General features: G+C 51.4%; 4 protein-coding genes across 8 annotated transcripts in view; 3 read left to right on the forward strand and 1 right to left on the reverse strand.

Moving 5' to 3' along the window:
* The first annotated feature begins 4,496 nt into the window (after positions 1–4,496).
* Positions 4,497–6,798, forward strand: LOC142601520 (C-X-C motif chemokine 2-like). The gene is made up of 4 exons (XM_075750699.1): positions 4,497–4,613; positions 5,000–5,129; positions 5,764–5,847; positions 6,359–6,798. The coding sequence occupies exons 1-4, from the start codon at positions 4,514–4,516 to the stop codon at positions 6,369–6,371; spliced, it is 327 nt and encodes a 108-aa protein (XP_075606814.1). The 5' UTR covers positions 4,497–4,513; the 3' UTR covers positions 6,372–6,798.
* A 908-nt stretch (positions 6,799–7,706) lies between these two features.
* On the forward strand, positions 7,707–8,931 carry LOC142601522 (alveolar macrophage chemotactic factor-like). Its single transcript, XM_075750702.1, has 4 exons — positions 7,707–7,885; positions 8,113–8,242; positions 8,436–8,519; positions 8,646–8,931. Exons 1-4 carry the CDS (start codon positions 7,822–7,824, stop codon positions 8,668–8,670), a joined length of 303 nt encoding a protein of 100 aa, XP_075606817.1. The 5' UTR covers positions 7,707–7,821; the 3' UTR covers positions 8,671–8,931.
* Positions 8,932–9,178: 247 nt separating this feature from the next.
* Positions 9,179–11,003, forward strand: LOC142601521 (C-X-C motif chemokine 2-like). The gene is made up of 4 exons (XM_075750700.1): positions 9,179–9,332; positions 9,910–10,045; positions 10,392–10,475; positions 10,593–11,003. Exons 1-4 carry the CDS (start codon positions 9,269–9,271, stop codon positions 10,729–10,731), a joined length of 423 nt encoding a protein of 140 aa, XP_075606815.1. The 5' UTR covers positions 9,179–9,268; the 3' UTR covers positions 10,732–11,003.
* Positions 11,004–12,398: 1,395 nt separating this feature from the next.
* CNOT6L (CCR4-NOT transcription complex subunit 6 like) overlaps positions 12,399–25,243 on the reverse strand; it is a 35,194-nt gene continuing 22,349 nt past the window's right edge. For 4 of the 5 annotated variants that reach the window (XM_075750906.1, XM_075750905.1, XM_075750904.1 and 1 more), the window contains exons 7-12: positions 23,626–23,783; positions 22,607–22,761; positions 21,050–21,201; positions 19,659–19,883; positions 18,448–18,650; positions 12,399–18,077 (exon numbers count right to left, since the gene is read on the reverse strand). In XM_075750906.1, the coding sequence (XP_075607021.1) occupies positions 17,865–18,077; positions 18,448–18,650; positions 19,659–19,883; positions 21,050–21,201; positions 22,607–22,761; positions 23,626–23,783 (1,106 nt within the window). In that variant the 3' untranslated portion in view covers positions 12,399–17,864. The remainder of the gene's footprint in view (positions 18,078–18,447; positions 18,651–19,658; positions 19,884–21,049; positions 21,202–22,606; positions 22,762–23,625; positions 23,784–25,243) is intronic. The other variant, XR_012835133.1, reaches the window with a different exon arrangement.

A 25,243-nucleotide genomic window follows, 5' to 3' on the forward strand; every position in this document is an offset into this window, starting at 1 on the left:
AGGAGCGCTGGGTGAGTTGTGGAGAAAGAGGGGTGTGCTGAAAGTTTGCTTTCTCCCACCACAAACCCAGAGGTTTCAGCGTGGCCGAGAGGTTTTCTTGCTGCAGGCGTCTCCGACGCAGCCTCTTGCGAATCCTCAAGCGCTCGCTTGTGGAGTACGTAGGTCCTCGCTGAAGGGCAGGAGAACCGGCATCTCCACAGCATTTCCATCAGGATTGGGTTTCTGCCCGGGCTGGTCAATCACAGAAAAGGGTTTTTTGGTTTTTTTTTTTTCCTACTCTTAACTAGGGTCATTTTCTACTCATCTCTGAAGCCGCCTTGTTGTTACTGACCAAGTTCTCGCTCCATCCCTGGCTCGTCTGTTTGGAGACGCTGTGCCAGGTTTTCCATCCTCATCTTACAAAGCGGGGGGTTGGACCGGTAAAACCTCCAGTTTCCCTCTGTCGAAAAGCATGACCTCTCCTTGCCACACGTGGCTCGCCTACCTCCCCTCTCGTTTCCCATCACCTATTTTTCAGTGTCTTCAAGGAAATCTTTGACCTCGCTGAACTAGCCTGAGGCTGTCTGTGGCTCGATGCCGCTAAATTACACGGGTTTGAGCGGTTCAACGGCCGCAGAAGCACAGCGAAGCCACGCAGCAGATCACTTCTTTCCTGCCGCGGTCCTGGCCTTCGGGAGGTACTTTGCGCTACGTTTTTGTAGGCCTCTGATTTAAGGTACCATGGGAGGGATGTCTTTTTTTTTTTTTAACATCCAGCGGGTGTTAAAAAAAAAATAAATTAAAAAATCTAATAAAAATAACTGAAATTAAAAATGACTCAAATCAAGCCCTCGCCTGCAAAGGCAGAGCCGCTGCAGAAAGTACAGAAGCTGTTAGGATATTTCTAATGCCTTTCAGTTGATGGTGGCCTGGATAAGTGCACAGATCATGTGTGAGGACCAGTCTTCTGAATTACTGGCATCCCGGAAGCGGTTAGCTTAAATATAGTCGCAGGAGGCTAGATCCTCACCCTCCTTCTCCCTTTTCAGAATTACCACTTGGCACACACAAACGTCAGCCACCCGCAATGCCCGCAAGCTTTTCCTTCCTGAGAAAACACCGCAATATTTATCAATATCCTCATTAGCCATACATCAAAACCACCGTGACTACTATAAAGACGATTCAGAAACCCTGGGATTACGGTATCTCTGTCGAGTTCTTCTTTTTCGCCGCGTCCACATTTATTTCACCGTTGCTACCCGAAGCAGAAACTCGTAGCAGCTTGAGGATGCGCAAGGCGAATGCACGTCTCGTGGGGCGATGCGGTGGGGATTCACCAAACTGCCCCGGCGTCCTGGGGGAAACCCAAGCACATCACTTCAGAGCTGAAGCCCGAGCTGGGCTTCGCTGTGAAAATCTGTGTCTAGGTATGAATCAAGAGGATGCATCTGAAAGGGAACCGCTGGTTAAGCTCTCTTCATCTCGGTAGCGTTGACTGCCGTGCCACCCCACCGCCCGAGAGCTGAGCCCGTGCTTTGGGTTGTCTGTCCAGAAGCATCCGTGGGCCAGGCCAGGGATGCCGTTGGGCAGCACTGCCCGCCCAAGGGATGCTTTGGTGGCTGTTGCCTCCCCGCCGCCGCAGGGTGAGCGTGTTATTTTGTCCCAGCAGCATTGGCTACTTCTACTTGGAGGGGAGCTGCTGCCAAGGCCACTTCTGCAGAGGGGACAACGTCCTCGGCGCTCGCCGTGAAGAGGTGGCCCTCCTGTCCTCCCCCGGAGGGACGTGTGGGTTTCATCCGGGGTACAAAGTGAGTTAATGAGCACCATGACCGTCACAGAAGGCGTGTCGCGAGGGCGGGCATAAAGCAACGGGTCAGCACAAAGCAGCATGACGTCCCTAGAGGGGATAACCTCGGTGAAAACACCTGAGATCTTGCATAGGTCTGGGGGAAAACATCTGCCCCAGGCTAAAACTGAGGTTGCTGTGGCCGAACTGATCGCCTAGGCCCCCTCTAAAGCCACCCCTCTAAATCCATCCAGCTGAAACATGCTTCTGTAGCTCCCACTTCTCTCCAGGGTAGACAGGAGCAGCCACAAACCTGGGGCGTGATCTCGCTCACAGGATGTTCGATGCATGGCTCCCAGGGGTAGCTTCTTCCCGTACCGGCTTCTGGTATCGGTTTCTCCGATTTCGGTCGTGGAAGAGCCGCGTTTGGAGCGCCGGCTGCGTGCCTCGACACCGTCCTCTCTGCCGTGCAGCTCTGGGGAAAGTTGCTTTCACTTCTCTTGGTTTTCCCCAGCTATAAAAGCAGGATCATTTTGAAGTCATGAACTGCAGAAAGATTTCGAAACTTCTTTGGTGCCTCTACAGCACTTTGAATAGGTGACCGGTCACCGCTCCTGGTAAATCGCTTGCCTTCCGCACCGTTTTGCAGATTTTTCTTCGAAAAGGCCCCTGCCACGACCCAGCAAAACCACTTCAACCGGACATAGGTCGGGCTCCTTTGAATTACTCTCTGCAGGGAAATTGAAAATTCTGAAAGTATTGAATAAAACCGAGTTTTAAAGCCATCTCCTTTCCCACTGCCGTAGCGGCAAGGCTCTCGTCGTCTCCACGGGACTTTGGGAACAGCTCATGGAAGTTGTCTCTGGCCTCTCTGCGACCCTGACGCACAGGGAGTGAAACTCCTCGCTCCTCAGTTTTTGACCTTGATCTCTTGAATAAGGACTTTATAAGACTTTAGGACCTATCTTGGATGAAAAAGAAATTAGGAGAGAGATGAGTAGCTTACGGTTTGAATGGAGGACTTTTTTTTTCTTTTTTTTTTAGTTTACCATTTTATTACTATATAAAATGCTGATGTGACTTGAAAGCTCCAAATTACAACATTATCACACAACCACATCGGTTTTTTTCTGCCCTCTTCCTTCCTCCTGGCCTCGCTGTCGTGGCTGCATGTCCCCTTCCCGTTTTGCTTCCTGGCTGGTGACTTTGCCTTATTCTGGGCAGCCCCCGTCCCACCAAAACCCGAGAGCACGAGGTGCCGTAGCGGCCGTCGCTCTGCAGCCGTGGCCCTCGAACATCCTGCGGGAGAGTCGAACGGGTTGGCGTCGCAGGACTGACCCCTTGGCGTGCTAAAATGCACGGCTTCGGTCCTTCAGTGGCTCCTGTTGAGAGAAACCCAAAAGATGCTGTGAAATGGTTCGACGGTCGCCCAAAACAGGCGTATTCCTTCGGGGGTAAGGCCTGGAGGCCTCCGCGCTGCCAAAATAAAGCCTTGCGGACACGCGGCCCTACAGCATCGTAAGGATGCGCACGGCCCGACCTCCCTTTGCTTGCGCTCCTGCGGTTTCGCGCGTACGCCTCTGCTTTGGGGTCAGCAGTTTGCCCGCTCCCGTTTGGTTATCCCTGCCGCGAATGATGGAGAACTGCCTCACCGACCGCATCGCACACCGCTCCTCTGAGCTCGTAACGCCCTAAAAACCGCTTTTCCCGAAACGTGAGGCAGGCAGGACGCTGGGTCTCGAGTGCTGTAACGGGCTACTAAAAATGGGCTGCGATAGGGAGACTTCGTAGCCACCCCTGGTGCCGCCCCGTGGCTCCTCGCGCATCCAGCCGGGGATTTGATCCCGGTGTTATCGAAGGGCGCTCAGGACGTAACAAGAGAGGCGGTCGCGAGGGGAAGAGCGCGGCAGCAGCCCCTCTCGCTCCGTTCCCCGCGCCGCAAAGGGCGAGCTGGGGTCTCGCCCTCGCGAATCCCCGCGTCCACCCCAGCCCCGTCGCTTTTCCCGCTGCCGTTCTCTGGCATCCGTCTGTATTTTGTTCCCGGGCCGCTGGTACGGAGAAAATCGCTGCTGGTAAATGTGCACGTCAGCACTTAATCGCAAACGTACAGAGATGTAGGAATAGTTTGCTTTTTGCTGGCGCTGCTGTACCAGTCATCTCTTGCATTTCCTGGGTGCTTTACTCATGCAGCCAAGCGCTAGATTAGAAGGGTCTGAGGGGAAACGTATAGCAGAAATCTTTATTATTTTTTCCACGGTACGGTGCTCGGCATTTTTGCTGATGTAAGAGATAGCAAAATTAGCGTGGGGGGAATTATAGCCCTAAGAAAGAAATATGTAAATATCTGAGTGCATTAAAAAAACCCCTGCTTACCCGCGGTTTGCGCTCCGATTGTATTCTGGGCTCTTTTTTGTGGTTGAGTGATAAATGCTGAAGGGAACAAAGGGCGATTGTACAGCCCCAGCTAATCAGAAACAGGGTGTGAGAAAGATTACGTGTGGAATCGAAATAAGCGTTTGGTCCCAATGGCTGGCTTTAATCGATAATATTGTAAATTCAGATTCTGATCCGGCTGCGGGGAGCATCCGAGAAATTACGTCACCTCTTTTCACGGTCCGCTGGTCAGATGCGACTGCCAAAGTTTGAATCTTGCTGCTTGTGTCAGAGCGTGACCGTCGTGAATAAATAGGGGTGTTTCTTCACCCGGTTCCTCAGTCCGTCTCCGGGGTCGAGCCCGTCGCGAGGATGCGAGCGCCGGCTGGGTTGGGGACGGGACCCCCCGTGCTCCTGTGGCTGCTGGCGGCGGTGGTGGTGCTGGTGGCGATGTCCCGCTCAGCCCGCGCAGGTGAGCTCCTGCTGCCTTGGCAGATACCCGCCCGCTCCCAGCCTGCCGCGGTCCTCGACGGGTGGACATCGCCCGCATCCTGCCATGGAAGGGACCCGAGGAGAGCGGGGCTCCTCCCGGCTGCTCAGCCCCGGGTCGCTCTCGGAGCGAAGGAACGAGCGCGACCGTCCTGCGGTGCTGGGACCCGGGCCGGCTTTCCGGAGCTGCGTGGGAGCGGGGTGCCGAGGTCGGGGCGCGGATAACGGTTTCTTCCTGCGGTCCCTACGGTGGGCTCGGTGAAAGCACGGAAAGGGGCGATTTCCGTGGCTCTTCTGGAGGCTTGGGGCCGCCGCATCGCTAAATAACGCTGTTTCTCTCCGTAAGTTGCTCCCTTCTCTCTTTCTCAGCCATCCTGGAGGTGAACGGAAACCTGAACTGCAGGTGCGTGAAAACAACTTCGGACTACATGAGTCCGAAGAGGTACGAAAGCATTGAGATCAGACCTGTGGGAAGCACCTGCAGACGTACAGAGATCATGTAAGTGCTGCGGGTTGTTCGTGGGGCAGAAAGCTGCGCCTCTTCTTCTGCGCCCGCCTCGCTTCTCCGCTCCCTCTGCTGAAAACTAAAGCTTTTCACTAATGCCGGCAAGCTCGCTCACGCTTCAGGCTTGAGAAACGTTGAGACCGGCAGGGCAAAGCGGGATTTATTAGTACCGGCGCGTAGTGGGAAGCGTGCCGGCGAGGGGGGTGTCTGGGGAAGCGCGTTCTCGGACGCCAAGGCAGGATGAGCTGTAACTGATTTTCCCGCTACGGATAACGCAGCTCTCCCGAGAGCAAACAGCATCTCGGGGCGAGATTTCACCTTGTTACTCCTGTCCTGACTAAAGCGGCGCGTTGAGCGGGAGCGGTAAGATTTAACTAAGCCGATGGAGTTGTAAATCTACAGAGAAAATTGTCTTTGAACGGTCACCTCTGGGCTTCGAACGCGCGCTCCCCGCCGTGTCGCGTCTCGCTTTTCCCTGCCCGTCCCGTGGCTTCCCTCTGTCGCGAGCAGCTTCCTGCGACCTGCCGCCGCTGCGAACGAAAGCTGAGCCTGGCGGATCGGCTCTGGCTGCTCGAATCCCTGCCGTTGGAGGGGAGGGTGACGCTCGTAAACTCTCCTTGCGTTACAGAATTAAATTAAAAAGCTCGGGGAAGGTGTGCGTGAATCCTGACGCCCCTTGGGTAAAGAAACTGCTGAAGCGTATCGCCAGCACGTAAGTTGCTCGGATGAAACCGCCTTTGGCTCGGGCGACCCCGGACAGCGTCCCGTCACGTCCGTGGTCCCGGGGAGCGCTCGCGGGACTGAGGGCTCTCAGGGGGGGCTGCCGAGGGGGCGAGACCTCGCTGTGCCAAGCGACAGTCGGTCATTCGGCACGCCGCTGCTGCCGTCCCTGGGTCGCGCTCTCCCCGGCTTGTTCGCGATGCCTCTGAAAACATTCTTGGGGGGAAAAAAAAAAAATATATATATATATATATTTTGGAGGGAGGGAGAATGGTAGGAGCAGGGTTTGCTTGTTGCAAGCGCGATAGTGCGGTGACGCTTGGCCGGGAAAGCCGCCCTCCTTGGTTTGTGGGACGGCAGAGGGGCGGCCGGGAGACGTGCCCCCCCGGGATGCCTGCCCCGGGGAAACGGTGGCAACTTCCTTCGGTTGGGGCAGGAGCTTCCTCCCCCAGGACCCGCTTTTCTCTGCGTTCACACTTTTCTCCTCCTTCTGCTTTTTGCAGGAAGAAAAAATAAGTTTCCTGCTAAGGAAGTTGACGCTCGGAGCCCCGAGATGGGCTGGCGGGTGATGCACGGGCGTGCAAACCTGCCCGCTCCTCACTTTGCCCTCGCTTCCCCCCCACCCCTCTTCCCAAAAACCCCGTCTCCGGCGGCGGCTGCTGCGGGGAGGGCGGCTCGCTGCTGACCCCCGCCCCGCGGCAGGTTCGTGGGGGTGGTTTTCCCCCCCCTCCGCCTTCGGTCCTCGGCTCAGCGTGAACACGAACGCTTCATTTACTGATTTGCCTGTAGGCTCTGCGCAGCCTTCCCCCGTCAGGGGCTGCTCCCGTCCCTGTAAGAACGACTTTGCGACTCTTCCCGTGCAAAGCGCTCGTCGACGGAACGCGCGTCCGGGCTTTTTATGACACAGTGTGGTGCGTCCTGTCCCGAGAGCTCAAGTCAAATAAAATTCGGGTTGGTTTTTTTCCTTCTGTTGTGTTTTCCTTGGATCTTTTAGCTTCGAAGAAACTCGGCAGAGCTTTGATAAACCCCACCGTCGGGGCCTTCCTGGAGCTGAATTTACCGTCATTGGCATCTGGCGCTCTTGTCTCGATGCTCTTTCACAGATTTGCCGCGGGCATTAAAAGGTGCATTTGAATATACGTCAGGTGAGATATTTCTACTATAGGTGGTAGGGGAATTCACCCAGGCGCAAAACCCCTGTTACGCGGAGGAACGGAGAAAGGAACGGAGAAAGGTTTGTCCGAGGCTGGGACGGGTGTCCCAGCCCTGAACCACCAGCAAAGGTCCGGCAGCCCCGGCACGGCGGGCGGGAGGCAAAGTTCCTTCCCAACGTAACCAGCCTCTTGTCTCCCTCGGCGCTGATCCGGGGGCGCGAAGATGCTGGCGAGGAGCCGGGGGATACAGGCAACGCGTCCCAGCGCCGGCGGTCGTGGTGGGGCTGGGGTTTGCAGGTGGCTGCCAGGCTTCCGAAAGCTGTAAATGGGGGGGAGTGGGGGTGTGTGTGAGGTCAGTTGGCAGGGTTTTGGGATAATCGGCCATGGAGGGGGGAAGAGGAAAAGCAAATGCCATCAAAGCTTGGGCTGGGATGCGCCTTGCAGGGGGGAAACCTGGTCGTAGGAGAAATGCGTAATATCTGATCGGGCAGAAGAGAAAAGCACCCCAGAAAACCTCCAGGCTCGTGCGGCTGCATGGGCTGAGAACAAGTGTTGGGGGAAATGGCCGACGTCTTTGCAAGACCCGGCTTTGTTGGAAAGGGAAAACGGAGCCGGTTTCAGGAAGCCCGGGCCCCCGCCGAGCCCCGACCTGCGTTTATCAGCGGCGTTGCAAGCTCAGCGAGCGCCGTCAGCAGGGAACTGCGATGGGTGAAAACCACCCCGACCCCGGGGCCTCCCGCCAGCGCCGCCTCACTTCTCCTATTTTCCGCTTCAAATAGGGGGATGCTGCCGGGGCTGGGGCTGGGGCCGGCATGGCTGCGCGGGCGGCCCTGCTGCTGGGGCTGCTGCTGGCGACCCACCGCCCCGGGGATGCAGGTGAGGTTCCCTCTGCCCCCCCCGGCTCCGTGCGCGGGGCTGGAGGATGCTGGCTGGGACGCTGGATCCCGCCGCCATCTCCCGGGGTGTAAATACTGCCCAGGCTCTTCTGCAAGCGGGGTGCGGTGATGCTGGGAGGGAGGGGGACATGCGTTGCCCAGAAAGGGTTTTGGGGACGCAGACGGGTTTTCGAGTGGCGCGTGAGCCGCAGCCGTGTGCCCCTCCAGCTCTCCTGGAAGCCAACAGCAACCTGAGCTGCCGCTGTGCCAGGACCACCAGGGCCTTCATCCACCCATGGAAATACAGCAGCATCGAGGTCCGGCCGGTGGGGAGCAGCTGCCGGCGCCTCGAGGTGGTGTAAGTGGCTCCCGGGGCAGGGGGGGTACGAGCCCTCTGCTCCCCTCCCCGTCCTCCCTGAATGATTTTAGTTTCGTGCTCTTTTTCTTCATGAGAAGCGTGGGGGACGCTCGGCTGCGGGAGCTCCCCCCCCCCAAACCCCGCCGGAGGAGGAGGGGGAAGGGACGGTGCTGAAACCCCGCGTGTTTTCTAGGATTAAGTTAAAAAGCCAGGAGAGGGTCTGCGTGGATCCTGACACCTCTTGGGTGAAGAAACTCCTGCAGGACCTCCCTAACCTGTAAGCCCCCCCCCCCCACCTCCACCCCGAGCCAAAGGGGCTCCTGGTGGGACCAGGGACGTCCCGTGGGGACTGGTTTTCACACGTTTCTCCCCCCAACCCCCCTCCACCTTCTGCTTTTGGCAGGAGGAAGAAAGAGCCTCCCCGCTGAGGAAGCCGCCGCTGGCCGCGCGGGCAGATGCGCCGGGTCCCAAACTGGCCGCCCCCGGTCCCGCTGCGGCCTGGCCCCGCTGCGGAGGGGAGCGTGTTGCTGCACGATGCCCTGAGCCCCCTTTTTCCTTTGCTTTTTAGGCATTTAAGCCCTTGAAAATGTCGGTCCCCGCTTCCCCACCCTCCCGCCCCACGGTCGTGCGCTGGGTGTCCCCTTTGGGCACGACCCAACGGGTCCAATAAAGGCAGCGCCCTCGGTCGCCGTCACTCGCGTCCCTTCCCGCGGCGTGCCGGGGGCTCGGGGGGGGTCAGGGGAGCGAGTCCCCGCGGGGCGAGGGGCAGAGCAGCCGTCACCGCCGTTTCGCCACCAAGAAACGTGGGGCAAGCAGGAGGTTTTAGGAGGCGGTCGCAGCGGCTTCCACCTTTTTCGGCGGGGAGGCGGCACGGGCCACGTGCGACGGAGGGGAAGCGACGGCGGGGAAGTCGAAGCGCGGGGCAGCTCCTTTCCCCCCCTCCCCTGGCATTTCCCAGCCTGTAAAATCCCCGGCGGGGCTGGCTATAAAGCAGCCCCCCGCGGCGACTCGGGGCAGGCGGCGAGGATGCGGCTGCTGCCGGCGGCACTGGCCCTGGCCCTGCTCCTGAGCAACTCGGTGCCGGGGGGCGGTGAGTGATTTTTGGGGTCTCCGTCCATCTCGCCTTCCACATCCCTTGGCAGAAGCACTGGGTGCCGCGGGACGGGGCTGAGCGTGGGCTTCTCTAAGCTTTCAAATTTGTGTCTCGCCTATCTTTGAGCCTGAGTTTCTCTCTTAAACCCGGTGGCTAAGCTGGAGAGGGATGCCTGGGACCGGGGCGGGGGTTTGCCTGATGGGTTTTAAACTGCTTCTCTTCGAGACCCCCATGAAACTTGAGCGCTTGGTGGGCGGGCTGATGGGTTTAATTCCTAAAATATTGCTTAAGTTTTCAAACCCCGAAGCTAAACCCCTTCCGCGTGCGTGAAAAGAAAGCTTTGAGACCATGCCGGGAGGGATCAGCCGTGCGTCGACTTCGCTGCTCTCGCCGCTTGCCGCTGCGAACCCCGTTAAGATAAGCCCGTGGCTGCAAACAGCCCCGTGGGTGCCGGGGGGGGACGGGATGCGGGACGGTGGCACAGGGGATGGGAGGGGAGGGGAGGGGGGGAAAATCCCCGTCTGCCTCCCCCGAGGGCGGCAGAGACCTGGGTGTGGGCTGCTCTCGGGCGCAGGTCTGTCGCTGGAGAGCCTGCTGACCAACATGAAGTGCAAGTGCATCAAATCGACCGCCCAGATCATCAACTTGGGGCTCATCCTCGCCATCGATGTTACGCCGCCGGGGATTCACTGCAGGAGGAAGGAGATCGTGTAAGTGGAAAGCTTGCAAACCAGTTCCTGCAAATTGCTTGCTCCTGTACCGGTGGAAAAATACGTGGGTGCTTGCACCCTCTCCGAAGGCCCCAAATCTTGCGGTGATTCTCACGAGGCACGGGGACGCCGCTGCCCGTTTTAACGAGGGTGACCCCCGGCACGGCTCACGGAGCCGAGGTCGAGGCCCAAAAAATCCCGTCCGGACTCGGGGCAGGGGTTTGCAGGGGCGCGCCGGTAACCGTGCCGGGGAGCACGAGGGGTTCGCTCTGCGGACGGCGACGCGGTTAGAAAAATTTTGGGGAAGAGGCGTGCGCGGGGCTGAGAGGGTCTGGTCGCCTTGCAGCCTCACCCTGAAGAAAAACAAGAAGGTGTGCGTGGCCCCCGAGGCGCCCTGGATCCAGCTGCTCGTCCGCAAGCTGATGCAGAGGTACGCAACGCCCCGCCACCGAAAACCGAGCGGGCACATCCAAGGCCTTGGCAAGGACGATCCTCTTGTCCCCTGACCGCTTTATTTTCCTTTCTTGCCTCTCTCCGAAACCTGCAGGACCATCACCAAAAAAGAAGGGGCGGCGCGGCCGCGGCGGGAAGCGGAGCGGTGGGCTGGGGGGGCGGAGCGGTGGTGCCGACCCCCTCGCAGACCCCCTGCCCCATCCCTCCCGCTCTCTGCATACGATAATAAATAACCAGCTGCGGTTATTTATTCCTCCGCGGGGAACGGCAGCGATATAACCTCTCTGCGTCGAGATGCGCCGGGTTTGGCGGCACAACGCCGGCGCTTGCTCCACTCCCGGGGTTTTGGCAGGGGGGCAGGAGCCTTCCCCGCTCCCCCCCCCCCAAAAAAACCAGGCTTTGCCCTTGGGCACCCGGTGTCGCCCAGCGTTTCGGGTGCCTGCGCTGTTCCTGCACGCCCGTCCTGGGCGCCTTCAATAAAAGGATCAACGTGCTTCCTCCCCTCGGCTGCGGCAGCTCTTTCTGCGCGGATTTGAATAAAAAAATTGGGATTTTTGGGGTGTGGGGGGGGTTAGACTGGACCGTGGCACCGCGGAGCCCTCGGCCGACGCAGGGATGTCCCTTGGCCCCGCGGAGCGCGGCGACGCAGGTCTGACCTGCAACCCCGTGCAAAATGATCGCCGTTTAAAAACCGAACTTGGCCGCACTGGCGGTAGATGTCCGAGGGCTGGGCACTTCCCCAAAAGGGTAGGAAGCCGATTTGCATCACCCACCCCACCGCCCTGGATGCCAAAAGCGCGTCCCAGGGCGGTGGCAAGCTGGGAACCACCCGGCCGGTCCCCAGGTCCCTCTCCTTCCCTCCCTTGTGCTTCTCAGGAACCAGAGCAGGGGCCGAGAGCGGTTGCAAAAGGGCTGTTTATTGCCGACAGAAGGAAATAAAAGCACTCGGGCGGGAAGAAACAAGCAGATATTTAGCCCTACGCGTCGCGCGTGAGCGGTGCCGCGTCTCCGTGGTGTTGGGTGTGTGTGTTTAGATTAAAAAAAAAACCAAAAAAAAAATTAAAAAAAATTTAAAAAGGAACAAAAAAGTACCAGGGCAGGGTTTTGAGGAGTTCCCTGGCCCGAGCTGCCCTAAGGTTAGAGAAAGGCAGGGCTGCTTGGCTCCCGCAGCGGCAGCGGCGGCGTTTCTTCGGGGCCGGGGAGCAGGTCTCACCTCGAGCCGTCCCCACTCGACGGGAATTCGTTCGCTCGGTGGGTTTTTCATTGCAAAATATAATTACGGGGGGGGGGGGGAATTGCGCCGTGGCGCGGCGCTTTGTCTAAAACAAGAGTTCTTTTAGAGGGAGAGGAAAAAAAGGGATCCTTTGGTAAAAGCCAACGTGAGAGCTGGCGAGGTGGTTTCTTACTGTTTGTGTTTACGGGCAACGTGGGCCGAGCACGTCAGGAGTTTTGCTCGGGGTTGGTGTCAAACTTCGTCAAGCTTTTTTTCCCGTCTCAGGGCTGGGGGAGAAGGCAGCCCTCCATGGTCCTGCCCCGGGGGGTCCAGCACCAATTTCCCCATCCGAGAGCCCAGCACGCTCTCAAATTAAAGCAAAGCTACCGATTCCGTATAACGAGATGTAAACCCCCCCCTTAAAATTTCAGCGTAAGCATGCCCGGGAGCGACGCTGCAGCTTCCCCCCCCCTCGCCGCGTGTACTTCTATCTTTTTGAGGGACGGGACCTTGTGGTTGCAAAGAGAACGCAAAAGAAAGAAATCCAACTTAAAAAAACCCACCCCAAACCCCGACCTCCCAAAATAACCCCCCGTGAGATGGGGCAGGAGGGGGAGCCCGGGCTCCCGTCGTCCCTGCTCCGGTCCAGCCCGGGAGATTATGAATTAAGGGCATATTTAGCTAACGTGGTGCACACAAACACTTTAATTGCTCGCAAAGCAAACACACGATGCGATAATTAAAAATGGAAAACAAAGCCAAAGTCATGTAACATGTCACTGGTAAAGAAAGCCACCGTGAGGATTTTTTTTTTTACTTTTGATTGGATGGTTTGGGGTTTTTTTTGCTTTGGAACAAAGACAGATACAGACAAATGCAAACTCAGTAAATGCCTAAATCGTAGGAACTGTTTAACAAAGAGGACAAGACCAAGTACCAGGATCACTCTAACCTTCGCCACTCCAAGGGTGAGAGATTTTGCAAGCTAAACACGCCGCAGGATCACAGGGAGGGAGGAAAGAGTCGTATCACCTGGCGTGCGTTGCCATCCACGCTGTTTAAAACCCCCTGAAGTACCCGAGTACCCGAGCATCTCTCTATCTTCACGCTGATTTTCAGATATATTCCAAAAAACCCTGCGCTCCTGAAGGCCGTCATCCTCAAACATAGCCAAACCGGCAAACACTATGGTCTCTTCATACCTTTTATAGAGGCAAATAATTATTTTTTTTTTAGGATGCGGGAGTTTTTAAAGGTGTTAATTTTGTCCCTTTTCTGATGGTGCGATGCCTGCGCCTGCCTCGTCCGCTCTGCTTTCGTCCCTGCTCTCGTCTCCTGGAGGAAAAGCTAACCCGCGGTCGGTGCCAGTGCACGGAGCGGGCACGGGGAAGACACCGTGTCGCTTAGAGCTGTGCCGGGAGCTACAGCCTTATCATCTCCTCCTAAAATTGTTTCTAATCCTAAAGCGAGTTCTTGGTTGGCGCTTGGCATAGAGACTTAAGACGCGACTGGTTTCCCCCGGGTTCTCTCGGGGTTTGTGTCGCCTTTGAACGCTGAAGGGTGAGAAAGGGCAGGTATGTGACGATACTTCTGTAAACTTGGGGGAAAAAAAAAAAAAGAAAAAAGGCGAGCTGCGTATCGCAAGGTGCTTTTCCTCACTACGAGCTGGAGAGACTCGGCTAATAATTGCGTGTATCAAAAAAACCCAAACCTCTCGGCATCTGGGGCTCATTGCTTTTCCAGTCTCTAACAAGCCAGGTCCTCTGCCCCCCCTTTTAAACCTGTACGAGGGTGTGTATCGCGCTTTGGTGATATTCCCACTGCAGGCTATTAGTTCGGTGTGGATAAGACTTAAAAAAAACCCAAACCCTTTTGTTCCACCCTGCTATGCCAAGTTTCGTGCCGAAGGAAGTTTTCGATGCTCAAAGCTGAAAAGGCATCGTGGAAATGAAGTAACATCTCCTGTGTTGCTGGCTTTAAATCTGGTTTTCAGACAGTAAGGACTGGCAGCCACTTCTGGCCCCTGCGCCCTACCAAGAAGGGGTGAACGCTGTGCTCCCGTCTAGGAATCCTTCCGGTGTTTCCCCAACCCCTCTCCTAAATTAACAGAGAAACTCTGAATTTCAACGAGCCCTTTTGTCTTCCCCGCCACCGCCTCACCAAAACCAACCCGCAGAGAAACAAGTGAGATGAACCTTTGAGGTCTCAAATTCTCGCTCGCGATTCGGACCAGACGTCTCCCGAGGCGGGTGCGGAAAGCCGGTCTCCAAAAGCCCAATCTTTGGGGTTAAGCTGGAGCCGCAGACGCTCAGCATCTTTGTAAAGCGGGCCTCGGGAGTTCAAGAACGTGGAACGTGGATTTAGGAATCTCCGCAGCAAAGCCAGCAAGGTGGGAGACCGTCGGCCATCTACAGCGTCACCCGAACGCCGGAGGTCACGGTACGGTTTTGAAAGCTGTGTTAGGTCAGTGGCAAGTGCTTCTGAAAAGGTTGAGAGTCAAAGATTTTGGCTTTCTAGTCTATAAAACGCAGAACAGTGAGGACTTGGGACTAATGAGACCTTTTCTGAATGTGTCCGCAGACTAAACAGGAGTGGCTTCCAACAGACAGGGAAAGCTTACCAATAAAATGAAATAATTTCTCGACAAATGCTAGAAAGAGACGACAAAAGCTTTTACCGAAGCAAATGGGAAGCAAAGCTGGTCTCGGACCCCGTTGTGCCATACCCGACTTCAGCGTGTGGCACGCAAATGTTCACGCTCCTTACATCGAAATAAGGAAACAAAAATATTCAGCTACATTGTACAAAATTCTCTTTTGTTTTTATATATATATACACACACACAAAACCCCGTATCTAACAGATTTACCATACTGAATTTTAAAAAGTTGCTTGTAGAAGGGTGTTGGATTTTTTTTTCTCTGCTTGCTTTAGGCAGTGCTGTTGCTTAGAAGTTGACACCAGGCACCATATTTGTGAAAGCAAACCAAGACAGCGAGGAGCAGTAAAGGATTTGGAGCTTTTTTTTCCCCCCCCCTTTTCCCCAGGCGTCGGCTGCGAGGACGCTGTGACGTGCTGGGAACCGAGGGTCAGCGATGGAGAGAACTGCTGGTTCCCCATCTATCTCTGCTTAGGGTTAGGGAAATTTTGCTTCGTATTGTTCCCTCTCTCCTAGAAAACACCCTACCGTCAGCTTCCATCTGGGTCAAAAGAAAATTAGCGTCGCCATCTGGACGACGCGTGTGTTTACCGAAAGGGATCTCATCCTGCGTGCCAGGCTGACGGCTCCCCGCTCCCTCTCTTCCTAAGGCAGAAAATCCCTACGGAGAGCGGCGTTTCTGCTCGGCTGGGGGGGAAGGAAAAAAAAAACCGCGCAATCCCCTTACTGCTCCTGCCGGGAAGGGAAAAAACCAGAAGGAAAATGGGGAGGGAGCCAGACAGGTGAAAGGCGGGTAAACACATCCCCTGTTATGTGCACCGACTGAAACATAAACGAGATACGTTTTTTTTTAAATCCAGAGGTTTTGTGCAACGTCTGTTAAAATAACATTTTTTAAAAAAAAAAAAAAAATCGCACAGCATCGTGGCCGTTCAGAAGTGCGTTTCGCAGCAGAGAAAATCCAATTAAACACCTTCCTGCAACACTTGGATCGGTTAGAAACCAAAGGAAAGTCAAACGTCAGCAGTTTACAATGTTTGCCAGGGTTTTGGTTGGGTTGGTTTGTTTTTTTTTCATCCCCATCCTCTCCCACCCCGATATTACAAAAGATTGTTGTTGGGTTTTATTTTTATTAATAAACGGGCTCCTCTGCAGTTCATATACAATCATAGGTGAATTTTAAATTCCATTTTATACAAACATCTCAAAAAATATTGGGAGTGAAGTATGGTAGGAAATATTGCTCACGTTGCTAGTTAACATGCGTGTAGGAAAAGGAGGAGAAGGGTTTGTTAGTGCACACCTCCAGAGCAGAGCACCCCCCCTCCAAAAAAAGATACAGTAGCTGATTACAGAAAGGTAATGTCCACAAAATTAAGTTTTTCATGCTATTCTACTTTCCAGTACTATACTCTCAAATCGCTTGCGCAGTTTATCTGCAACGGCTAGGTGGCGAACGCTGAGGTATATTAAAAAAGAGATACCTGCACCTAGAGGAAAATCCGTCTTTAAAGGGCTTTTTTGGGGGGTTTTGTTTTGGTTTGGTGCTGCACAAAGCAATTGCTGTACAGGAATTTCACCCAGCTACGATCGCTTCCAATTGATAGTAGACACTAGATGACGCTTCTGGTTTTTGGGGGTTTTTAGGCACTTCTTTTAAAAGGGACTTGTTGTTTCCTTGAACCGATTTTTGTGTTCTGTCCCGCACCACCCCCTCCCCGGCCCCCAACAAGAGTCAGGGAATAGTTTCTACTCCAGGTCCAATTGATTTTTTTTTTTTTTTTTTGCTTCTTCCCCCCCCTCTATGGATAATTTCCTATGTATAAAACGACAAAGGAAACATTTAATTAAAGAGTAGAGGAACAGCCTCTAGCAGTTTTGCAAGACAGAAGATGGCTCCTCAGTAATTAAAACTATTTTCACAATTTAAATTTGACTTTTTTTTAAGTATACGAATGAGACAGAAATATAGGCTCTCAATCTGTTTAAAAATGTCATTCACATAATGGAAAATTTTTTCATTTATTAAAAATATCACATTTTGAGACTAGAAACAGTAAAGTGCATGAAAAGTTTAAAATATAAATTCAAGAAAATCTTATAGCAGCAAAAAAGCAGAATAAAGAAAAACTTAAAAACACAGACACAACCTTTTCCTATCACTGTGCCATTTTTTTTTTTTTTTAAACATTAAGCAGCCAACCAATTTTTTTTTCAGAAAATTGCATTATGTTTAATGCCTCTTGAGGCACAAGGTTTTGAACTGGCCACCTAGAGCATAAAAAGAAAAAAAACAAAGGAAAAAAAAAAAGAGGAACAAAAAGATTTCCAACACATCCAAAGAGCATAAACAGTTGGGAATGAACCAGCAGCTTTTTAATCCAACCCTGACCGATAACAGAAAAGATAGATTATTAAAAAAGTGTGATGGTTATTTGGCAACTAGGGTCAGGAAAAATAATCCAAGGAATGATTACGGCTACCGCTCGCTTCCCCAATGAAAAAAGCATGCCGACAGCTACTCCGCGTGCCCGTTGGAGACAGAAGTAAGATCGTTTCCAGTGGCTTTTTCCTTTACCCTACGCTTAAGCGTTTAATCCCAAGCTTCCCATCTTTGCAACCAAACTTCGGAAAAGGGGAACCGAGGGTGGATTTGCAACTTCTTTATTCGCCCGGCACCCAAACGCTTGCCACGGCTCGCTTCGAGTGCGATTTCTTACCGTTTCTAAGTCCTGCTCCCAAACTGTGCTGCCGAGTTCTTCAGAGCTCTGAAAAAAAGTCACCGCGGCGTCTGCCGAGCATTAAACGCTCACCCGCAAAGTCTCGTGAGACGTAGCTTCGCTGGAAATGTTGTTGTAAATGAAATTACGTCAGGAGAATTTAGACCTCAAATTTTATCACAGATATCGAGCCATCTTTGGTTTTCTAATATTCGTTAGACAAGGGGCAGGGCCGCACTGCTAATCATTTACAGTCAGGTATTAAGTGCTTCGCTAATGTGCAAAATTTATTTTGGATGCAGAGTTCAATCTCCTTTTTGGGTTCAAACAAAGAGTACTTCTAATATTTTCTCCTACAAAACAAGCATTTCTATTTTTGTTTTTCTTTCTCCTAAAAGGTTGGCTCATGTCGCCACGTTCTGGAAAAAAGCGTTATCTTGAAATAGGTTAATAAGCAAGTTTTTAGTCTCATCTGTCCATTTATAAGTGCAGCTTCCTACTGAAAAGAAAAAGCTTGCCAGTTTAAAAAAAAAAAAAAAAAAAGAAAAAGAAATTAAATTAAAAACCTGGAAAGGGAGTAATACTTTGGTTCCAGCCCTAGTGCCAAATGATACCAATATGCACCAAAATGTGCAAAATCTCATATCAAACACATAAGGAAAGGAGCTCGAAGAAGCAGCTTAAGGTTGGCCATACTTCACTCCTATATACTTTGATTTACAACTGTACAGGTCCATAACAACAGGTCCTCGCCCTCAAAGGGGCAGGGCTCCACTACCTCCTGTTAGGCAAGTGCACACCGTTGACAAGAGGCAGGAGCGGAGGATGGAGTTCGAGTTGTGTTAACAGTGAGAAGTGGTCTGAAGGGATGTGAGGGTGTGGACACCCAGTGATGTTGTTGTCAACCAGCCACTGAGGGTCCAAAGGCCCCAGGACACCAAGCACGTTCATGTGAGTGTTGGAATAGAAAATGTAGTCAATCACACCCTAGGGAGAAAGAGAAACACGACAGTGAGAACAGACCTCGCTTCTGGCAACCTGAACTCGACTGGCTTCTGGCCGCAATTCAGAGGAAGAGGCGCAGCGCTGGAATTAGGGTAAGAAACGCCCGCGGCGTTCCGCGTTCAAAGCGCTGCATCCGTTCGCATTAAGTCACTGGCCAGAGCCAGGTCGGAAGCTCAAAAATGCCAGCAAATCAAGGATTTGTGCGCGGTAGGCAAAGCGTCCAGCGAGTGTAGGAACCAGTGATGAAGCGCTTACAGGAACAGAGGGAAAGACAGCCAATGGTCAGAAAACTAAGACAGCATCCTGGGGAGACCAGGTCAATGTCTGCCACGTCAGAAAAATCGCTGCTTACTTTGAAATCAAAAGTGTAATTGGTGTAAGGCATCAAGTTGTTTTCGTAGGCGCTCTTGAGTTGGAAGCCATGCGTAATCCTTCCTTCAGAAGCCCCGTTTTTTCCGTTGCCACTGAAGTTCATCAGACACTCGTTATAACGCAACTCCTTGAAGTCCTTGTGGTTGTCAGCAACTATGCCATTGCTTAAGTACTCCACTACACCTGTTTGCAAAGGAAAGGATTCGGGGAGTTGCTTTAAAATACGACATTCAGGGAAGGTTGGCCTCGGAGTTAAAAACCAAAACACCGCTAAGACACCCCGTGGGATGAGAAAAGAGCTTTCCGTCTAAGGGGAATCTACGCAGCGGCTGTCTTGCCCACGTCTGAGCCGTACGCACCTTTCTGCCACGCAGCCAGGGAACCGAGGCTCTCCAGCGGTTTTGACGGCATTTTTTGAGGTTTACGGTAAACCCGTAGTGCGTGTACTGCAGGACGCAGGTGACAGGGTGCTAGAGACGCAGCTTTCGTACGTATACCTGGTACTACAGTATCGAACGTCTTAATTACTAAAGCGTAGAATCCCAGACTGGTTTGGGTTGGAAGGGACCTCACAGCCCATCCAGTCCCACCCCTGTCACGGGCAGGGACACCCTCCGCTAGCCCAGGTTGCCCAAAGCCCCATCCAACCTGGCCTTGACCACTGCCAGGGAGCCAGGGGCAGCCACAGCTTCTCTGGGCACCCTGTGCCAGGGCCTCAGCACCCTCACGGGGAAGAATTTCTTCCTAACATCTAATCTAAATCTCCCCTCCTTCAGCTTCAAGCCATTACCTCATCCTATCACTCCATGCCCTTGTAAACAGTCCCTCTCCGGCTTTCAAAGCAAACCCGTCTCCTTAGAAAGTTTTCACGTTCCATCGCAAACTCATGTCTATCCCACTTATTATTGCTGCTCAAGGCACGGGTATTTATTCAACGATTTATTTATGATCTCTTTGTGCTTTTCTACATCTTTGCAGGTGTAACCAACTTTTCTGGAGTGTACGGAAAGCAGTTTACTCAGTCGGCGGACTTGCACTCTCTTCAGCCAGATTTCGAAAGGCAGCTGCTACTAAGAAAGCTTTCATCCATACCTCCCCAGGGAAGCGCAAACCGCCCCATCGTCCTCAGAGGAAAAGAGGATTCAAACGTTCTAAAAGGTGAGTTGAAAATTAAGCCAAAGCCAGCCTTACCTGAATCAGGCAATGAGTTGAGATCCGCACACAGCACCAGAGGGATAGAGTTAGGATCTGCTGTTGGGCTACCGGGCCTGCTTGAGGCTTTCTCGAGGATATTTTTCAGTTCCGAGACAAACATCATGGTCTGAATGAGTTTCACATCTGAGTATTCGGGGTCCCAGTGCATGTGGGCATTGGCCACAATAAGCAGCTGTTTGTCCACATGAAGCGATTTCATACCTGGGTAAACAAATACATTTTCATCGGGGAAAGGCTGATTGTGTGAAGGCAGCCGATTCCCCCGTTAACATTCCGGGTCTAGCTACCAAGGACTCCGAGTCAGACGCACCAGCAGACGGGTGTACTTTCATTGCTGGAAAAAAGGCATCACCTGCACCACCGCTCCCTTCTAAATCAGCAGCGTTTACGTAACGTTACGTGACTAAATTTCTCCAGTATAGGAAAGAAATAGCCAGCAGAATCTGGTGCCGTTACAATCGCATTCCTCCTCTGCTGCTCAAGCGGTCATCACTTGAGCGTGCAGCACTATTCCGTATTTAAGGCACAAGGGAGTTTCCTGACTTTTAGCTGCCGCGGTACGGCAAATTGCTCCCTTGGGAAAAACTCAAACTTGCTCCAATGAATGCAGTATGAACCTGGCTGCTGCACAACGCTGTAGCTGCTTTTACTATTTATCTGAGAAACGGTACTCTGAAAGATGGGGCATAAAGTCACAGGCAGCTCCCTCCTGACCTGCAATTTAGACATTCTGCTCCTTTGAAGGGTACGCTGGCAACAAGCCATCGAAAAACCAGACACGCAGACAGCGCAGGGTGGCAATTTTAGGTATGCTGAAATCGTCTACTGCATCTGATCAAACTTGATGAAAATGTGACAGTCAGTCAATCAAGCGGCATGAAAAGATACCTGCTAATCTCACTCTTCCACAACCGTACGTTAGCACTGTCATATAATCAGTGGGGGAAGATGGAAGGATTCAATCAAGGGGAAAAAAAGAGAGGTGAAAATAGAAGTGGAACATTACCGACAACTACTGGTAAGAGCGTACGCGTGTAAACACGCCGACCTTGGAAAAGCGTAAAATTCTTCAAGTAGAATTTAACAGAGTGAGTAAGCAGGGACAAAAGCTTCCAAGGAGAGAGCGAAATGCTGGCATCTGGCTGCCAGTGCAACCAGACCAGGAAATCACCTCGTCTGCGTCCTGTTTTAGCCACCCATGGGCTATCACTTCCCAAGTTAGCACAGAGAACAGCGTTTGCTCATCTGCGAGTATTTGGTTACCACCACCGAAGGCAATAATATTCTCGAGAGCCGTATTATCTAGGAATACCTCATGCCTTTACGTGGAACTGAATAATCGATGAGAGAACCGTGGTCGTACTCACTTGCTCCAAATAATTCTTTGTGCACCTCTAACACCACGGCAACTCCGATGTTGTCCTTCGTCATCACTCTGTTTAACATAGCTTCTGAACCTTCCGAGTTAGCCATCGCCACCTGGTTGAACTCCACCGTATGCTTCTGCACCAGCGTAAATCTGATCAAACAAAGAGAATCGCGTGTGAACGTACAGCTACGTGAAAAGAGACGGTCTCTATCTGCACTCCGGTCTACCACGTCCAAGGAGAGCGCCTGCAGGACAGGGTAAGGCGCATTTCTTTTGTCCTCTCGTTTTATAAACGTAAAAACAGTTCTAAGAAATGTTCCCCCAGTCAGGACAGAGCTCTCGGTCTGGCCAGCGAGATACTCTCAGGGGAGACGAGATACCTGGGGTTTAGGAAACGTTTACTTGTTTCGGCGTAGCACTCTGAGAGGACTATTCAGAGCCACGCTCGGAGGTTATCGCACCTCCTCAGGAGTGTTCTAGGCAAAAAACAAGGATGAGATGGGAATTAAAGGCCAGGTTTTACTTTGGGCAAATGCAACCAGTTTCTTTCAAACCACTAGCTACCACCGTTAGTTTTGTGAAATTGGTTTTTCATTCCTTCCCAGCCTTAGGATGCCCGAAAACGCCTTGCTTCAGGACAAACTGAAGGCTACCTATCGAAAGGGCTTTTTCTGTTTGTTTTGTGCTCTAAGAAAATTAAAAAAGAGTATTATTACTCTTCCGTTTCCACCTGTGAGAGTCTCAGCGTAATAACCAGTTCTCTATAGACCCTTGTTGGTTTCAAGGTTTGAAAAACATCAGTTGTTTGTTTTCACAGACTTCCACTATTCAAAACAAGTCGAATTGTTTTTATAAGTGATCTGAAATGCCTATTTTTGTTTCTGGAAGCAGTGAAAACTCTGAAGGGGAGCTAAGGCTTTGCGAAACTTCCATTCTCGTTACTGAAACCTGTTTCGAGGGAATATTCAGAGGGATACTTGGTGTGGTACAACCCGTGAGCAGTTTACACAGATGAGAAGTGTGAATGCCGGTACCTCTCCTCCCTCCCCAGTAGTTTGATGGTTTTAATGTAGCAGAACCGTTTGGATCAGGAATTCAACAACGCAATGTTACGATTCGTAAAAGCAGAGAATATTCTGTGATCCTCTGGCGGCACTACATCTTCTAATTCCTGAAGATTAAGCCAGCGCAGCTTATCGATCTTTAATCTTAAAGGGGTGAAACTTCTGTCAGGCAAGGGAAAAGTTTGTAGAGAAGCTGAGGTTATTTATTAGCTCTGCTAAACAGCGCTCGCAGGAAGCGCCTAAGTTTTTACAGGTACTAGCTCTCCTGCAACTTCCACACTTGTGACGAGATACCTTTGTTCATAGTCCGAAAGGAATGGGAGGACTTTGTTGCAAAGAGAGCAGCAAAAGGGAAGGGAGGATCGTTCTGTGTAGTGAACTTTATCTTTTGTTTTAGAGCACAGTACTTTGGTGACCGTGCACCCTGAGAGAGGAGGAAAGCTTTCAGACCTCAATCAAGCTGTTTTTAAAAAGCTGCTTCTGCCCCTTACTTTTCAGTTTTGAAGAATATTGCACAGCCATCCACATGCTTTTTCTCCTGCTCAGACATGATTTTGGCACGTGACTTTGGAGAAAAGAATCCATCGTATCCTCGTTCTTTCAGGGCTGGCAGAAAAAGGGTGAAGTATTGCTCTGTTTCCACTTCCTGGAATTGAACACAAATACTTTAGGCTAACGAAGTCCAGTAAACCCTTCCTATCGCTGTACGGCAACTTGTGCCTGCCCTGGCTCGCACTCGGCAGCTCTCACCAAAGCGAAAAGCTTCTGTTCATGTCACTTCCCAGATTAATGGGCTGCTGGAAACAGATTTGCTTTCCTGGATATCCTGGATTCCCCCCAAAAGGGGAAGTGACAGGTGTATTTTGAATAGCAATAGGTTACACCTGATATTTTTGACATCTGAATGCGGATACCGTCCTAGGTTAAAACTCGAGAGGTCGACAGATATCCAGCAGCAATTAATATTCAATCGGGAGAGCTCTTTCGCACAAGGGTCTCGCGCTGTTCTGTAACAATATGTTTTCTTTCTAGTAACGTTTGGTCTCCAAGAGGATTTCAGAGGTTGATCTCCTGAGGTTTGCAGACCAAGGTAACTAACTACTCTCTTCTTGTGCAAGATTTTCGCTTACCAGAACTCGCTTTAAAAAACAAAAGATCAGCTTAAAGGCAGAAGCGTTCCGCTGTTCTAAACGTCGGCGGTAAATTTCTAGTAACAACAGCAGGATACACGTACCAATGACAACCGATATTTAACTTTGACCGTGAGAGTCCCCTTGTTTGCCAACGGGAGTATTTCTGAGACTTTAACTTCTGTACCAAGCAGGAACAGACTAGGAACAGTGGCATTAACACGAGCCAAGGCGTAAACAAGGAGCTGTGCACACAGCTTGTACTGGTAAGCCCCAGAATTTGTAGGCAAATACGGTGTTTTCAAGGGAGCATTTCATTCTAAAGGTGGAAGTCAACGTTTTCTGTTTCTGATGAAAAATGCAGGTTATTTTCCAATTACCTGAAGACTAATGATATCTGCATCACAGTTGACGATTTCTTCCATGATTCCCTTTTTTCTATACTCCCAATTGAGCGCCCAAGATGGGCAGTAGCCATAGAGCTGCCGGGTGGCGTATTTATCACACAGCACATTGTAACACATAACTGTGAACGAAGCTGGAAGGAAAGAAAGAAAGAAAGGGAAAGGTTATCAACCTCTGAGGATTACAAACGCTGAACTTACTCAAGCCAAACTACTGAATCTTACATGGTCTATTCTGTTAAAGAAGCTGTTACTATGTCATGATACCACAGCATCAGAGAGAAATGCCGCTTTAGAACGCTTTGGGTTTAGGCTGATTTCAAAACATTTCTACAATTTTCTTAGCGCCTGTAGAGCATTTCTAAGTTGTATCAAGTTGTGTCTGTGTCTATCAGGTCTAAGGGGGAGAAAGAGGTCTGGGTGAGGGCAGGGAAAAGGAGGAGTCATAAATTAGCAAGCACCTGATACATTATTTGGTCACTTTTTTTTTTTTTTAAAAAGAGAGATAAGTCAGCCTGCAGCTCATCAAATGATGCAACTTGAAACACGCTTCTTTCACGCACAAACTTCTCCACTCCCTTAGATTTTACACCAATTAAAAAAGATAGTTAAATGCAGCATCCTAGCACCATGCCACTAGGAAAAGACTGCTCATACTTGTAGGGAAAGAAGTGAGGTTTTACGGTGCGGCTACCCCACGGCTGTATTTTTTTATACTCGTAGTCAAAGAAGATTTCTGCTGTTGAGTTGTTTCAGTTTCATAACAACCAATTGGCTTGTTACAATTTCTGCCATGAAATACTCCACAGCTCAGTCGCCTAACGCTGTGCTTTCTAATGACTTCTGTTTCTGCTCAGGAAGCTTGATTTAAAAAATAAACGCAAAGTCCGTAAAGCTCCACTGAGATACTGATTTGTAAGGGAATTCAAAACAGAAATGCAGAACTTAATGTAGTGGTGGCTTACAGGACTTTTGGCATTTCCTGTTTCTTCCCGTTTTCTTTTTCTGGTTTGTTGTTCTTTAATACAAAAAACAGCGAGATATGATCTAACTGCAACATTAGCCTGCCTAACACAGAACCGAGTTGAGTTTTGAAGACCTGCCGTATACACGCTTCTAAAAAAAAACTTAGAGGACTGCCGCGTTATTCTTGCTAGTCATTAATCTGATTTTATGCAACAACAATATTAGCATTTTTCTTCTTTGTACAAGCTCTTTATATAATGCTTTTTGAGGGTTATATTCAGGATGCGCAGGGGAAGAAGAGCCACTGGATTTGGAGAGCCCGAAGAAACGCTGCCTCTTGCGCTTTACCAAAAGCAACAATAGAGGGCATTAAACTAACTTCAGTACCAGGCGCTCCACGGGTTCACTTGCAGATAAGGACTTCTCCAAGTCTCACTTGAGACAGCCGGTACGTCGACACGGCATTTGTATACAGTTATTTTACATACTATTTCTGAGAAATTATTTTTTTTTCTTAAAAAAAAAAGCTCTTTTGCTTGGGCGTCAGTGGCCGGAACCGCTATGAAAAAGCCTAACGTGGGAAAGAAATGACCGGCACCCCCTTCAAATTACAAAAATGATATTTACA

Source organism: Balearica regulorum, chromosome 4 (genome assembly GCF_011004875.1).
Source record: "Balearica regulorum gibbericeps isolate bBalReg1 chromosome 4, bBalReg1.pri, whole genome shotgun sequence".
Taxonomy (NCBI): domain Eukaryota; kingdom Metazoa; phylum Chordata; class Aves; order Gruiformes; family Gruidae; genus Balearica; species Balearica regulorum.